This window comes from Lissotriton vulgaris, chromosome 1_1 (assembly GCF_964263255.1).
Source record: "Lissotriton vulgaris chromosome 1_1, aLisVul1.2, whole genome shotgun sequence".
In the NCBI taxonomy this organism is placed as follows: Eukaryota; Metazoa; Chordata; class Amphibia; order Caudata; family Salamandridae; genus Lissotriton; species Lissotriton vulgaris.
Window position 1 is genome coordinate 724,692,816 of NC_141685.1, and position 17,739 is coordinate 724,710,554.

A 17,739-nucleotide genomic window follows, 5' to 3' on the forward strand; every position below is an offset into this window, starting at 1 on the left:
CAATGTCAAAAACTGGAAGTGGATAGACTACAAATGTTTCATTATTTTGATTAGTAAAATCATCATTATATGCTTACATGTGTTATATTATAAAATGTGTAGGAGAATGCATTATCAAAAATGTCAAGACTCGAAAAACTGGGAAAAATTGGGCCAGTTCAATAAGAAACTGCACTATTTTGAAACTGATGGGCACTCATTATCTTTGTAGGAAATACCATTCCACCTGAGTCCAAGATTTAATCTGAAGGGCCTCTGTAAAATCCATTGCATTACTTTTAATATTTGTCATTTGTTGGAAACAGGTGGGAGATGTGCATGTAAAAGAGCCAGAATCAGGGAACCAGACGCTCAAGTGGATCTGGTAATTCCAAGACCCATATATATCCTATTTGCAGGCCTGCAAACTTGTGATACTTTTTAGCTGAGGTGGGGCACGGGAAATATTAAAACTGATGGAATCATTAACTAAGCCACGAACACTCCTCTCCCCCCATAATTACTGGGCTTTTTGTAATGAAGCCCATAGTTTTCATGGCATTCAGATCAATGTAGGCTGCATTGGGGTAGGGGCTGGTTCATATCTTATGGTGAGTGGCAGGGAAACCACAGATGCATCTCAAGCTAAAGTGCAGGAGTTTTCCTTTGAGTAACCAACAGAACTGGGGGGAAAATATAAACAGGCAGAAAAAGCTGATTTAAATCTGAGAGTTGCACATCTATCATAATTGAAGTTGTTAACCACATGGAGCTAATGAAATGAGTTTTTGTGCATTTACTATTTTAATTTATTCTATCGTACTGAAACACTCAAATGTACAACGGGCTGTGTGTTTGAACTGCCCTTTGACCCAAATATCAATATTGCCTTAATAGCAGGATATTTGGCTCTTTAGGATTGTTTGTGATGTATTATGTGCAAATTAATAAATTGTTGTACCAAATCAGCTTATCATGTTTACATAATTACAGTTAATACATATTAAATTGGAAGGTGAACTCGTCAATCGCGTTTTTTTTAATATTAACAATATTTCCTTTTTTTGTAGAAAGCCCGTGCAACGTGCCATCCATCGACAATGGCTCAGTAGTAGAATTGAGGACACATTATGTCTCAGGAGCCACAGTAAATTTTATATGTGACTCTGGATATAAACTGATTTCAGAAACACAAACACAGTGTTTAAAGGGAAAGTGGCGTTTTCCTCCGAATTGCGTTTGTAAGTATTTGTTCTGATATGGAGAAGGTTTGATAAATATTGACATTTTATAGAGTATTCATACGGATATTGTGTGTGGTTCTTTCATAGCTCATTAAACATTAATCTGACTGCTAAACCCACAACAATTGTAGTTTTCTGTCAACAATGAAGGCAATATGGAGATTTTTCATATTACGGTTGTGACCAAATTCTACAACAATTATGAGTATTGTGACTATTTTTTTTAAGTTTTTTTTTACCAACAGCAAATTTAGCTGGTAGAACTTATAGAAGATACTATTCCCTAACACCCTGGGAAAAATGATTGTCCATGAAGCAAAAACATTCTCACAAGCATCTCTAACATCTGTCAATTCCTCCTTGTCCTCTAAATCTTTTGCAACGCTTTAACTGAAATTTCTGACAAAAGCAGCTGTCATACATCGACAGGCTTCTGCAACTTATCTTAACATCTCTCGTCAAGGACACCATGTTTTCCAAAATGCTCACTTTATCTTTACTTCCAAATGGAGGGAAACAGCCAATTCATTGCTTTAACTACTGAAATTGATCCAAACTGATTTTTTTTCCAATAGCATAAAGGTGGCCCATTACTTGCCCTATGTCTTTAATGCAATATGTCTCAAAGAGTGATCTTAAAGAAATTCCTGAGCATTATGCGTATTTCAAGTTCACAATCAACTATGAAGTCACCTGATTGATTGAACAGAGTCCCTTAAATGTCGAATTTCCAAGACCGGTCAGCACCTTCCAAACATCCTGATTTAGCTATTTAAATAAACCTATGGTCTTTGCTGCATTTAACCATACATATCAACTCTATAAACCACCATAATAGGCTCCAAAGCAGGATGCACACATCAATAAGACCACAGTCTCAAGTTTGTGCTAACTCATTATTACACCTCTCCCCACAGTTTTTTATATGACTTTGACTCTCTTAACAGGCTAGGGAATCCCCATTGAGACCTAACACCTTGCAGGTCACCAGAATCAGAATATCATAATGTAATTTAAAGGATGCAAAGGACACTTCAAATGCTAAAACAGATCATGTAAATGGGAAAAACGAAATAGAGAATTCAAAGGAAATAGCAGTGGAAATGTTAAACTTGCTTCATTGCTTCATAGAGCCATGACCAAAATCAATTTCAATATTGGTACATCAAAACCCATGGAATAACGTAAATTAGAGGGAATATATAAATCGAACTCTGAACTCAATGCTGTACCAAAAAGGTGTGCTTTTAGATCTTTTTTCCAACCGAAAATCTAAGTAATTTAGGTGAAACCAGATTATCAATATGCAAATATATTTGGGACCAGTATAATTTATTCTGCTTTGCTTGAAATACTCTTTGCTAGGCAATAATGTCAAAAATAATTTGTCAATTGAGCCAGTAACCTCCGCCTGGTCCCCTTCAGGTGAATACCATAACAGATCTCTTGAAATATTGCTTTTTCTTAGAAGGATGCAGCTGTGTAACCCGTCTGTAACCATATTTGAGACAACAGAGGCACCAGACCAAAATCTCAAAATACTTCATGTGGAGACCCGGTTGCCTGCACGATCACTTGCCAAGCATTAAACTCTTAATGCATCAACATCCTTTGGCTGTTTTCCAAGATATCGCTAGGTCAAGAGTCATACTGAGTATGGCTTGTCTGATCAATGCTTTTAAAAATAAATTAGTTAAACTCTTCGGGTCCGATTCACAAAAGTAATCTGATACAAAATCCTAACTGTACGACTTTGGGTATTCACAGAAGGCATTTAGGAGTACTAAAGTTAGGATTTTTTTCTCAGTTAATCTTAAATTTTGGTCTTAAATTAAACGTAAGACAAACTTAAGTTTAACTGAGACAAAATCCTAACTTTATGACTAGGCTTTAGTCTCAGTTAAACTTAAGTTCGTCTTAAGTTTAACGTAGGACCAAAACATAAGTTTAACTTAGACAAAATCCTAACTTTAGTACTCGTAAATGCCTTCTGTGAATACCGAAAGTCGTAAAGTTATGATTTTGTCTCCGATTACTTTTGTTAATCGGGCCCTTCAATTCTGTTCCTTTTTCCATGGTAAGGCTCTGTTTTCCTTTATTTTGCAAAAGTCATGCTATATATGTATGAAAGACTCTTAGCTTTCTAATTCAGAATGCAAGTACATATGGTTTCAATAGATGATGCATGTAAACTCACAATCCTGGCTACCCAGAGAGGACAAACAAATTCTTTGATCAAAGCAATTATTTTTGTCTACTAATTCAACTTTTTAAACCATTTTTACTAAGCTATTCAGCTTGAATCTAAAGTACATCAGACACAAATATGGATAGTAGACAACTCTGTGATGCACTTTTAAAAGAGTGCCACAACTGCATTTTCTTTCTGGGGACACATTGAAACCACGTGGTGAAGAGGGGGTGGCAGGAAGAGGGAGCAGGGAAGGTAATTTTGAAAGACAAGGGTAAGCATTTAAAACCTAATTAAGAATAATTTAACAAGTCAAATATTTCAAATTAGGATACATCTGTGATATGAAGAAAATGAAGGTGATCAACATTAGCTGGCAGACACACCATCTAACAGTTCAAATGTTCTCAGTCTTAAAGCAGGTCTCAATAATGGGAGGCAAACATTGAAATCATAATGTAGGCATTGTTGAAAAGTTCTTGTCGTCTATAAATCTTTCAAGCAACTGTATGACCTCAAGTTATTAGGACAGCAAAGTTTGGGGATATCAGTAGAGTATAAGAGATGAATCATAAGTGACTCTTTAAGCAGTGCAAAAGCTTAATGGGTTTACTTTAAAATGTGGATTTAAGGTTACGGAAAGTATTGACGTGAGCATCATGCAGATAATGCCTTGGAGACTGAATTTCTTTGAGGCCCATTGGCACAAGCAATTTAGGGCCCAGATGTAGGAGCCAAAATACCGGTCGGTAACGGACGAATTCGGCCGTTACCGACCGGTATTTGGGTTTTCAGATGTAGGGGCATATATTTTACCGAATCGGTAAATTTACCGAATCAGTAAATTTACCGATTCTGTAAAATACCGAATCGGTATTTTTACCAAATCAGTATATCCAAATGTAGGTGGCACTCCTGAGAGTGCCACAGGCCTTACAGATTCGGTATTTTACCACCCAATCCAATTGGGGGGTAAAATACCGAATCCAGGTGTGCATGCACATGTGTGCATGCACACCTAGCCATGTGACAGACAGACATGCCCTTAGGGCATGTCTGTGTGCCACATGGCTCACATGCCCGTCTTTGGGGTGCTAGAGGGTGTCAAAGTGACACCCCCTGCACCCTTGCTGGAATCGGTATTTACCGAATCGGTAAATACCGATTTGGTAATGCCCATTGATTTCTATGGGCTTCAATGCCCATAGGAATCAATGGCATTACCGAATCGGTATTTACTGATTCGGTAAATACCGATTTTTACAGATTCGGTAATTCAATTACCAAATTTTCCTACATCTCACACCTTTATACTTACCGATTCATAAATACCGAATCGATAAAATTCGGTATTTATGAATCGGTAAATACGATTTTCCTACATCTGGCCCCTAGTTTTTTGTCAATAAGTTACATTGGATTGTTCCATCAGCATATTTTATTTTGTTTGTGAATGGAACTATATTTAAAGGTAATCCAGTGTCTGAGTTCTAAATTCTGGTACAACATCATTCATATTTTATGTTATGTTTTGTAATATCATGTTATATTCCCATCTGCTAAAAAAGTGGAGATAGAGGCCTTTAATGTGAAACGTTGTAATTGTTTCCTAAATGCCAGGAAAGAGGAGCGGGCTCACAGGTAGAGATGCAAGGAATTCCACAGCCTACTGGCCACGACATAGAGGGCCTCGATCCTGAATGAATCTTGCAAGTCGGTTGACTCTCTATAGTGGAAGTATGCCATTGAAACTCAGAATCATAAAAGTCAAGGGACCATGTGTAAATCAAATGATAGGAAATGATACAAGTTAATGGATGGAGTTCACTACTACACTGCCTGACACCATACAACACGCATACAATACACCCACACAGTAATATTCCCTTATGACTCCACTTCAATGACATTTACCACTGCATTGCATTCCACAACAACACCGTAAAATGCACTTACAAGGCATTTATTCAAATACACAAACACAAATCCACCTCAATTCCTTCATAGAAAGTTGTTAAAAAATCTGTTAAGTGGATTCAAATTGAAAAGAGGGTGTCAGAAAAACTCTTTCAGAAGACGGTGACACAAGGAGGAGGCATTGGGTCCAAACTTGGGGCTGAGGCCTTTTTCTCCTATTGGTCCAGTGCTGACCTGCTATGGCTCTTGAGTAACTGGGCCAAATAGTACCCCGTCCAGCTTGTTAATCTATGTGGTAGCATGCGTCGAGCAGTCAAAGGATCCTCAGAGGGAGCCAAATGTTAAGCATACAGAGGATTTTTCCCAACATACGAACAGTAACAGGAAGACGTTGTTTATCAGGTCAAATACTAGCTTTTATGGAAAAAGCATACTTAATGTAAACACACAAGGCATTTTTGACACAATAAATATTCCTCACAGACCCTTTACTGAAAGCATGTTAGAGCTATATTGGGCGAAATTTCTAAGCCCTTCTATCCTTTATGGTAGAGGTGTTTGTTTCCCATTCAAATTATAGGGGCTACTTCCACTTGCGCCCCATGCTAGACCAATGCACCCCAAAGTGTTGTACTTTGCATTAGGAGCTCACCAGCACCTCAGCACTAAGTTTGTGCAAGTCCTCTGTGGCCCGCATGGCTCAGGACAGTCCAGAAGCAGCCAGAGATACCTGAAGAAGCAAGGTGGTCCTTTGTGAGCGCCAAACTTCCTTTCCTGAGAGTCCACAACATCTTGCAGACTTTTTCCAGGAATACATTGGGTCTGCTCAGTCCTGATACAGTCTGTGTCAGTTTGCAACGGCTTCTTGCCCCTCCAGCAGTAATCAGTAAGGGTGCTTTACAGCATGCTTATCAAGCTGACTAAGAGCAATAGCCTTTTCTCCACAGTGCCTCCCTACAGGCTCTCGAGGGTCACCAACTTCAGCTCCTTTATAGGCAAGAGTCTTGTCTTCATCCTCCTCCAGGCACATCATGTTGCTGAACTCTGGGCTCCAATGGATATCAGCCTGCTTTTATTAGTGGCCCCCCTCCTGGCATACCAGGCATACCGGGTCATCTAACACAGTGCTCACAGGGGTGACATCCCGCTCTTCATAGATAGACCCCTCCTATCACATAGGTGTAATAGCCCACTCTTCAAAAGGTGGCGCTCTCCTTCAAATCGGGGATCATCACTCACAACACTCTCCCGGGAGATGGTCTGCACTTCACAGATTGGGGTAGAGGATCCGCACTCCTGCTACATTTACAGCCTGAAAACGTTTTCTACATATAGTATAAGAAAGCAGGGTAAAGACAGCCTGGCCCCGGCACTTGTTCGGGGACTGGGAGAGAACTAATTGCGCTGGAAGGCGCTCTAGGATAGGGAATAGTTTCATTACTATCCAACACCTTCCCTACTATCCACGGGGACTGGAGTTGGAATAGTAAATTAAACTATTCACTATCCAGCGCCCCCAACGCAAGTCATTGTAACAACTTGCGTTGTAAAAGTTGCGTCGTAATGGCATGCGTTGTAACAACATACATCCAAGCTGTCTGAGTAGGTTGCTTGTTTTCCTTTTTTTCCGTTTTGGACTAGGATACTTCATATGTGCTGTAGTGCATGGCAGCTTTTTGGTGAACTTCATCCCACTGTGACTTGTATCCATAAAAGTGTACATATGGCTCATCTAGATTTTGTTGTTAAATGCAAAACACCCCTTCATGTGATTCAAGCATGTTTGTATATCATGAGACTAGCTGTTGATTGTTAACCTAATGTGTCAAACACATGTACATTGTATTTTCCAGTTACTTCATGCGGTGCTGCACCACCTATTAGAGATGGAGAATTTGTAGACAGACCAAAGCAAAGTTATCAGTCTGGTGAAAGAGTCACATACAGATGCAAACAAGAATTTGTTTTCCAAAAGCTATCCTATGTAACATGTGAAGAGAGTCGATGGACGGAACCACCTGTATGCCTAAGTATGTTGATATGTTTTATATGATTAAATGTACTCTGCTAGATTTGTTGCAAAGCCCATATGCTGCGAGACAGGCTATTACAAATGTGAACTCTGCTTTAAGAACTGCCCCAGGAATGGAGAGAAATTCAATATCCATTCTGAGCAGGTTATAGCTTTGTCTGTTCTAGTGTGGGGGACTTATCTCTGAATCTATGCAACAGGTGCATTACATATTCCCCTTTCATAAAAGACGGGGGAGAAACACCAGTAACATCACCAAGCAGAGTATCAGAGCACTATCCACTGCCTGTTCTAAAGGACCAGCTTACTCATGTGTACATCATAGTTCTGAGCTTTGACAAAATTAGTGTTACTTCACAATTGCCTACAGGAACTTCACTTCCAGTGGCACCATAAAATATGTAAGTTACACCTGTGTTCCATGATGAAGGTAAGTGTGTTTGTTGTATATAAGCTTAAGGACTACGGAATCTCTAAGACGACATTATGGGTCTAGCCTTTGTGAAGAGTAAACGGCACAGTCATTTTGATACCTAAGGTAAATACAAGAAATATACACTTGCACCAGGGCACAACTTTTAGGCCCCTGATGTATAATGAGCATTGGCATAGCCTATAGGTCTTGCCTTTGGGACCTTATCAGTGTTTAGCCATGCAACAATTGATGTTGTTGCACTAAGGATATTGTGCTGCCTAACTAAATACTTATAAGGTCCCAAAAGCGTGACCTATTGGCTATGCCAATGCTTGTTTTGTTTTCCTTAGAAGGATGATGGGTTGAGTCACCGTATTCTACAGCAGATGCATTAACTGTCTGATATATTGTTCGTCTGAGTTACGTACCCAGTTCTATCGTGGTTTGCCAACTAGAGAACTTTCCAGGGAAACAAACATTGATTTAAAAGTGTATCTAAACACAAACTGCATACAAGCAATCTTAGGTTTGAGACAGTAAAAAAGGATCCACAAATTCTTGGTGATGCCTGCAAGTAACACTTTTGGCTAAAATTGGTTAAGCAAGCCGTGGAAACAGACGTGCTACAGACAGGACTGCGAAGGGCAAGAGATCCGGTATGTGCGCAGCACCTACTGTGACATAGAGACGCGTGTTGAATGTGAATGAATAGCGCCTTGTGAACTTGGAGCGCTTGAAGTCGCAATGCAGTTTGAATCAACATTCGCAACAGGAGCTTGTCAATTATAAGCGAGCAAAAAAATTGCAGGTTAAGTAGCACTGTTCACTGCGAAGGGACATGCTTTTCTTTAGGAAGCATTTCAACCAAAGTGCTTTGTAAATATTAACAATTTAAGATAAAGCTCTGTTTGAACTTCGTTGTGGCTAAAGTGTTCACAGCTTCGCTGAAAGGGATTACATTTTGGATGTTAGTTTTTCGGGCACATTAGTTAGTTTTGAGGTATTAAATATGCCATAGGTTCCCAACTAAAACCATCCCTCTGTTCTGCCCCTGCGATGGTACACCCCTGCAGGAAAGACATTCTTTCACATTTGTGTGCAGAAAAGACGTGTTTATAGGTATGGGGTCCTCTCCTGGTTTAACCATTCTTGTTTTCTGCAGAGTTCTACCTACTTTTTCCTGTTAGTGCCCGACCTCCCAAGATCTTCATACCTGTAGTCCGAAGGCACTGCCGTCTGCTTTCCTACTGTTATAGGAGATCTAGGTGCAGCGGCCATATCAGTCCCTCTGACTGAAAAAAAAACGCTCTCGGGGCAGCAGGAGGGAGGGATTCACTTATGGAGCTATAATAGCGACCATATGGGCCGCGCGCTCCTGCAAGTGAATCTCCCAATTGCACGCGTTGCCATTGAAGGCAATGGAACATGTGCACATGCTTGGCTGAAAAGCCTAAGCCCTGGGAAAAGGTCCTTTTCCTTTGCAGCGCATGCCCTGCGAAGGCTCGACTTAAAAAGGAAAACACGAGAGCTCAACTGTGGCTTAGAATTTTGCTCTTTAGTGTACTCAATATGTCATCATTATCATATCTTGTAGTATTCAAGGTTGCTTAGCCCTTTGACTGGGAAATCTGGCCATATTGTTTAAACTATGGGTAGAAAAAAAAGAGAGACAACATCAATATCACTTTGTGGAGGTGCAAACAATACTTGCCTTTCAGATAAACTGGAAAAACTGGCAGTGCTCACAACCACCCCATCCCTCTCATGTTTTGAGTGCCCTTCCCACCCTGTACAACTCTTTGCACACCGCTGCCAGCATTCGAAATGGTGTTCTTTAGTTGGCAGAGGTAGATACCTTTGTTCAAATAAGGACTCTTGCTTCTAGTCAGGGCAAGGGGGATACACACTTTAGATAACCCCTGCTTACCACCTTGGTAGCTTGGCACGAGCAGACAAGCTTATCCCAAAGGCAACGTATAAAGTGTTTGTACTCAAAACACACAGTAATACAGTGATAACACCACAAATGGACACCACACCAGTTTATTAAAATAAAAATCTTTATCTAAACTCAACAAGACCAAAACGACAAAAATCCAACATTCATGTAATAAATGTTTCAGGCAACTAGGTTCATTGAAAACTATGGATGCTTGATTTCTCACAAAGTACCTGTGGATTCGACAAAATTCACAAGGCCAAACAGCCAAAGAGATGTGTCAGTTCCTGAGACCATGGTGGCAGGCGATGCAACAATTCTGCTGCACGCAGGAGAAGTGATGCGTCGTATCCAGTCTGAGGGGAAAGTGATGCAGCGTCTCTCCGTTCACTGGCGGGGCTTCGAAGCAGATGCTGTTGAAGGATTCCTAGAGGTGCCCTCTGGACTGCGAGTAAGAGGATCCTGCCAAATTTCCTTCCCTGCTGTACTCGCCCTGAATCCATCAGCAGCGGCCGCTCCACACGCAGCTCCCTGACCCACAAGAAGCCTGGTATTGTAGCGCTAGAGTATTGCCTGCCTCCTCGTCTCTGCTATCATTGCAGCGCTAGAGTGCCTGACTTTCTGTCTGCCCACGATCTGTGCTGCACATTGCTTTTGCTTCGTGAATCCATTGTAATTATACTGCATACCACAATTAGACCTCAGCGCTAGATTGCCATAGAGCGCTTGTTTAAGATTAGAGAAATTTGATGTGCTACCTGTAGAAACATTTTGTGCTTGAATGTACATGTGCCACTGCCATTGACATCGCGTTGTCTGTGTACCATTAAGGTTTCGTTTTCGGCCTGCGGCCATTTTGTTGTTATTGTGGTGCCTCCCTTGCCCGGATCTCCGCCCCGCTACCGCCTCCCAGCTGATCCTCCTTCGCCCCTCCCCTCCCACTATCCACATATGACAGATGCCTCTGCGCGTAGCGTTCACGCGCAGCGGTCGCGCCCCATGCACGCTGAAGGTGCGCCAAAGGTAAGCCCGTCTACACCCGTCCACACCTGGACCACGCCCAGCGCCAGACCCCTTGGTCCCCGCAAACCGCACTCCTCCCGCATAACGTATGACGCCGCCACCCTCTTAGCCCTTAACCCCGGACGCACACCACAATGCTACGAAGCTGCCCCAGGACGTTCCCACGGTCCCTTCGCCTGCCACTCCTGCAAGTTCGCCTGCATCAAGACCCACACCAAATGCACGAACTCCAAACACAGCTCCGACTCTAACCACCTGAAGTGCATCCTGTTGAACACCCGCTCGGTCCACAGACACGCCACTGAACTCTGGGACCTACTCGACACTGCGTCACCGGACATCGCCTTCCTTACAGAAACCTGGATGAACGCATCATCAGCACCCGACATCGCCATAGCCATCCTGGACGCTTACAAGATCATCCAAAAAGATTGCACCAACCAAACAGGAGGAGGCATCGCCATCGTCCATAAGAACACCATCAGAATCACGACCAGCTTCGACAATAACCTTGTAACCGCCGAACACCATCACTTCCAGATCCACACCGACCCCAGGACCACACTTAGAGGCACCCTCATCTACAGACCACCAGGAACCCGTAAACAGTTCAGCGAAGACATCACTGATTTCATCAGCCCACATGCCCTCCCCTCCGAGAACTACATTCTAGTGGGAGACTTCAACTTCCACCTAGAAAAGAAAAACGACAACAACACCACCACCCTTCTGGACAACCTGGCCAATCTCGGACTCAAACAACTCATTGACACCCCCACCCATGTAGCCGGACATACGCTTCACCTCCTGCAAACACATCTCCTTCGATCACACCACAGCTCTCCATTGGACGGACCACAGCTGTGTTCACTTCAACGACAAAACTACCACGATCCACAACCCCCCACAACCTATTCCTCGAAGAAACTGGAACAAAATCACCACCGACCAACTCCTCACATCGCTCAACCAAACCCCTCCCGCCCTCTCATCGGACCCAAACAAAGCTGCCACCAAACTTAAACAATGGATCACTCACAGCGTTGACGAATTAGCACCCTTGAAAAACCACCACACCAAACAGGGTAGCAAAAAGGCCCCCTGGTTCAACGATGACCTTATGAAATCCAAGAAACTATGCCGTACTCTCGAGAAAACATGGAGAAAAAACCCAACCACTGACAACCTGACCACCTTCAAGGCAACCACCCGCAAACACCACCAATTGATCCGATCCACCAAGAAATCAGCATTCAAGGATCGACTCGACAACAACACCCATAACAGCAAGGAACTTTTCAACATAGTCAAAGAATTTACCAACCCCACCACAGCCTCAAACGACATTACTCCCTCCCAAGACCTCTGCGATCCTCATTCTTCTACAACAAAATCGCCGACATACATAACAGCTTTAAGAACATTTCCAAAGAACAGTCCACCTCACCCACCTCCGAACCTAAACCGCTCTCTAACAACCTTAGCGCCTGGAACCCAATCACCACTGAAGACACCATCCGCTTAATGAACTCCGTCCATTCAGGTTCACCAACCGACCCCTGTCCCCACCACATCTTCAACAAAGCAGACTCCATCATCGCACACGACACGGGAGACAGTCCCTATTCGGTTACAAGGAAATCTCCAAACAGTACTCTAAAATTCAGCCAAGGTCTATTCAGCTCAAATCTGAGTCATCCAGGAAGGGCCAGGCATACCTAAAACCCCCCAGTGGCTGTCTACAGTGAATGCAGATACTCACCCCCTGTCACTCCATAACCAGACAGTCAACAGGGAGAGGCAAACGGAATGGTTAGGCAAGAAAATGCCTACTTTTTAAAAGTGGCATTTTCAAACAAACAATTTTAAAAACATATTTACTAAAAGATGTGTTGTTAAATTCTGAGTTCAGAGATCCTAAACTTTATTTGTCTATCTTGTCCCACTTTTTTTGTGTTGTAATTTTTTTATTGAGACTTTTGCATAAAGATTACATCATAAAACATCGACTTCAGTCACATCTAACAATAAATAAGCAAATAGATTAATAAAAGTAGATGTGACTTAAGCCTCTTAATGGTTGAAAAAAAAAAAAGATACATAAATATATAAATATAAAAGAAGTAAAGAGGTTCTGAGCCCAAAGGAAGGAAGGGAGGAGAAAAGGGGAGCAAAACAAGAAAGTCTAAGAATTAATAAATATACATATTTCAATAACGATAACATCAGGACTGACCTACAGCAAAGAGTTAAAGAACTGTGATTTATAATTGGGAAACATAACTAATGAAAAAATCTCCAATAAATCACTGTCAAGCACTGACATATTTAAAACATTATTGGCTAAATATGAATAATAAAATAGGGACTAAATATGCCTTATGTGTGTTAATATTTCACAATAAGTTGAAACTGTGTATGCTTTAATGTTATTTATAGAGCAAATACAGTAACTTACAATTCTGGGTGTATACTTACCGCTCTCTAGAAAGTATAAGCTAGCCTAAAGGAAAAAGGAAGGGAAAGGACCAGGCCTCATTGGGAAGAAAAATGAAGTATATTAAATCATTTACTATGACATTATCACCTATTTTCCAAGAAAGGTATAAGATAGCAAAAATATTAAATAATAAATATTACGGTTACGGTCCCATTGGTATTGTTGCGTAATCGGGGGGAGAAGGGGAATAAGAAAGAATAGTAGGAAAGGACGCTCATATAGAAATAGATAAAATTTATATAGAAAGTACTGTATAGATCACAGGTACTCAAAGTACGGCCCGCGGGCCGACAGCGGCCCGGCAAGCCTTCCTTGCAGACATTGTACCTGTGTTTTATTTTTTTTATTTTTAAAGAGTGTCAGCAAACACCGCTGCAGCAGCGCGGACTCCGAGAGACTCTGCTCCATGGGGGCCGGGCGATTCCAGCGATAGTCAGAGAGGAGATGTAGGGGCGCTAAGAGGTGAATAACAACAAAAAAAGCCTCATTAACATGGAAATAATCTTTTAAAGACCTGTGAAGTACTCGGTTGAGGCTGTGTGTGCCTGGGAAGCTGGGGGGGTGACAGAGGGTGACAGACAGAGGGAGACAGAGGGAAAGTGACAGAGGGAGGGAGAGAGAGGGAGGCAAACAGAGGAGGGAGACAGGGAGGGGGACAGAGGGAGGGGGACAAATGGAGGGAGACAGATGCAGACATAGGGAGACAGAGAGAGAGAGGGAGACAGAGACAGAGACAGACAGAGGGAGACAGAGGGAGAGAGAGATGGAGGGAGTTAGAGGGACGGAGATAGACGGAGACAGAGGGGGACAGACAGAGACAGAGGGAGACAGACAGAGGGAGGAGGGCGACAGAGGGAGAGAGACAGAGGGAGAGAGACAGAGGGAGGGAGACATGGAGGGAGACAGAGGGGGGAGAGCGAGGGAGGGAAACAGATGGAGACAGAGAGAGAGAGGGAGACAGAGAGAGAAAGAGGGAGACAGAGAGGGAGCGAGACAGAGGGAGGGACACAGAGGGAGGGAGAGCGAGGGAGGGAAACAGATGGAGACAGAGAGAGGGAGGGAGACAGAGAGGGAGGGAGACAGAGAGGGAGGGAGACTGAGAGAGAGGGAGACCGAGTGAGAGGGAGACCGAGAAGGAGGGAGACTGAGAGGGAGGGAGACAGAGGGAGGGGTCAAAGGGAGGGGGACAGAGGGCGGGAAACTGAGGCCGACAGAGAGAGAGGGAGACAGAGAGATAGAGAGGGAGACAGAGAGGGAGGGAGGCAGATGGAGGGAGACAGAGGGAGACAGAGGGAGACAGAGGGAAGGAGACAGAGGGAGGGAGACAGAGGGAGGGAGAGTGAGGGACGGAGACAGAGGGAGGGAGACAGAGGGATGGAGACAGAGAGGGAAACAGACGGGGGAGACAAATAGTGGGAGACAGAGGGAGAGAGACAGACAGAGACATACAGAGACAGACAGAGGGAGGGAGACTCAGAGAGAAGAAGACAGAGGCAGGGAGACAGACCGAGGGAGACAGGGAGGGGGGCAGAGGGAGGGAGACAGGGTGGGGAGCATAGGGAGTGAGACAGAATCAAACAGAGGGAGACAGAGAGAGAGAAGGAGAGAGAAACAGACCAAGAGAAGGACAGAGAGAAACGGAGAGAGGGAGACAGAGAGTGGGAGACAGAGGGAGTCAGACAGAGGGAGACAGAGAGAGAGACAGAGGGACAGAGATAGAGGGCAACAGACAGTGGGCGACAGAGGGAGGGAGACAGAGGGAGGGAGGCAGACAGAGGGAGACAGAGAGAGGGTGAAAGACAGAGGGAGACAGGCAGAGGGATGAGGGCGACAGAGGAAGGAGGGCAACAGAGGGAGGAGGGCCACAGAGGGAGGATGGCGACTGAGGGAGGGTGACAAAGGGAGGGAGACAGACAGAGAGAGACCGAAGGAGGGAGACCAAGAGAGAGAGACAGAGGGAGACAAACAGATAGAGGGAGGGAGACAGACAGGGGGAGGGAGACAGGCAGAGGTAGACAGAGGAAGGGAGACAGATAGAGGGAGACAGAGGGAGGGAGAAAGACAGAGGGAGGCAGATGGAGACAGACAGAGGGAGGGAGACCAAGAGAGAGGGAGACAGAGAGATGGAGTCAGAGGGAGGGAGAAAGAGGGATGGAGACAGAGGGAAGCAGACAGAGGGAGACAGAGAGAGGGAGATAGAGGGCGACAAACAGAGGGAGATAGACAGAGAGAGGGAGAAAGACAGAAGGAGACAGAGGGAGAGAGACAGATGGAGGAGGGCGACAGAGGGAGAGAGACAAAGGAAGCGAGACAGATAGAGGGAGACAGAGGGAGGTAGACAGACAGAGGGAGACAGAGGGAGGGAGAGGGAGGGAGAAAGAGGGAAGGAGACAGAGAGAGAGAGACAGAGTGAGTGAGACAGAGGGAGACAGAGAGAGAGAGGGAGAGAGAGAGGGAGAGAGTGAGAGAGAGACAGAGAGAGGGAGGGAGACAGAGAGACGGAGGGAGAGATAGAGGTATGGCCATAGCTGTGCTGATAATAACCTCCCTTCTTTGTCCCCCTGTTCATAATGTCTCCCTTTCATTCTTTGCAGAGCATACTCTGCTTTAGAGGTAAAAAGATTGTTTAGGGCCACACAAGCTTTTTCCAAAGATTTACAATCAGTAAGGATCATTTGTGTATAAACGAGTATAGGACGCTATATCTGGTTCCAATTCTTTCTGTCTGGCAGCATTTTGTCTATAAGCTTGTGCAGCATCTCTCATGAGCTGGCCGCGCATAGTAGCTTTTGCTGCTGCCCATAAGGTTCTACTCAAATTAACGGATCCCTGGTTGATGCACATGTGCTCTTGGGGATAAGATTGTAATAGAAATTTTCCCCTTAGGAGGTCAATAGCGATGTATATTTGTACACCAGGGCTTGCGTCCCGGTCTGGCTAATCCGATTTCCAGTGAAAGAAGGACTGGAGAGTAATCAGAAAGTGCTGCCTCTGAAATATGAGATTTCTCTGTCAAATGCACCACATTTTGAGAGACAACACAATAATCAAGACGAGAAAGTGTACCATGAGTGGGCAAAATGAAGGTATATTCTATATCTGCAGGATGAGTTAGGCGCTGGTGATCTAACAAACCGTTTTCTGCCAATATTTTGTTCATCAAAGCTCTATCTGCCGCATTAGCATTGTCTAAAGGACCTGTTTTGTCCAGAACTGGATCTCTCACTAAATTCCTGTCTCCACCAATAAGGAATTGTGAAGTTCCTATCTCAGTTAGAAGGCGGTTCAACTGAAGAAGGAATGACTTTTGCCCTCCAGTCGGAGAGTAAAATAAACCAATGCAAATGTGAGTTTCACCAATTCTTAATTTGGTAAAGACATACCGACCCTCCAAATCTGTTCAGGTTTTTAACAGTGTCACCAGAATAAATTTATGTATAAGAATCGGAACTTCACATTTATGAGGAGGTTGTGCTTCAGGATCATCTCCTCCTCTTATAGTGCTATGGATCCCCTTTCCCACCCAATCTCTGCGTAGTTTTTTGAGATTTTTTAGTGTTGAGATGAGTTTCCTGAAGAAAAATTATATCCACATGTTTTGATTGTAAATAAGATAGTACTTTTTTCCGTTTGATATAATGTGTTAATCCATGAACATTCCAAGATACTACTAGAAGGGGATGTGAGATAACCATATCAAACAAAGAAAGGAAAATAATCAGTGGTAAGTGGTTAATATAAATGTCAAAATATGTCAAAATATATCAAAAAATTTGTGAGGATTTTGTTAAAAGATTTGAAAATAAAAGAAGAGAAGAGGAAATAAAATAAAAAGAGAAGACAAATTAGGAAAGTGGGAGGGGTGGGGGAGTGAGTGAAAGGTAGGAGGGGAATTCCTGATCTATAACAGTAACTATATGATCAATGGATTGACCAAAAATTTAAATGATAAGTGTTAATCAAGAAGGGCCTAGATGCTTAAAGCTGAGTTTACGTCATGTAAGTTGTTGAAGGGAAAGATGAGAGTAAAAGAAAAGAAAAAAGAAAAGGAAGGGTAATAGGAATAGGAAAGAGGGAATGCCAAGTATTAAATGGCACAAGAGATCGAACTTTAAACCATTGCTATAAGGAGGGGGGCCATCAAGAGGACAGGACAATGATTAATAGATATAAAACCAAAAGGCAATTACAATGTATAGATCAGAGAGTGCAGTATTATTAAAAAAATTATCATTATGTTGTAATATCACAGCATATTAATAAACCACTGAGTTAAAATAACTCGTATATATGTAAGTAATACAATCAGGATGAGAAGAAATTGAATTGTCAACAATAACACAATATTAATTACTCCATATAGATCTGTAGCAAAGACAATCATAAAATTCACATTGGGGTAGATGGTTGGAGTATAGTGTAGGTCATAGGATTCTTTGGTTAAAGATGTCAAAATAATTAGGCAGGGCTACCATTTTTTCGGTGCCTGATGAGTGCTC

The 17,739-nt window shown here is 43.0% G+C and overlaps 1 protein-coding gene across 1 annotated transcript in view; it reads left to right on the plus strand.

Annotated features, from left to right (window-relative positions):
• Positions 1 to 17,739, plus strand: part of LOC147747716 (coagulation factor XIII B chain-like) — a 444,785-nt gene that overhangs the window by 323,951 nt on the left and 103,095 nt on the right. Inside the window, exons 9-10 of the mRNA XM_086926046.1 lie at positions 1,050 to 1,220; positions 7,185 to 7,361. Of these exons, the coding sequence (XP_086782172.1) occupies positions 1,050 to 1,220; positions 7,185 to 7,361 (348 nt within the window). The remainder of the gene's footprint in view (positions 1 to 1,049; positions 1,221 to 7,184; positions 7,362 to 17,739) is intronic.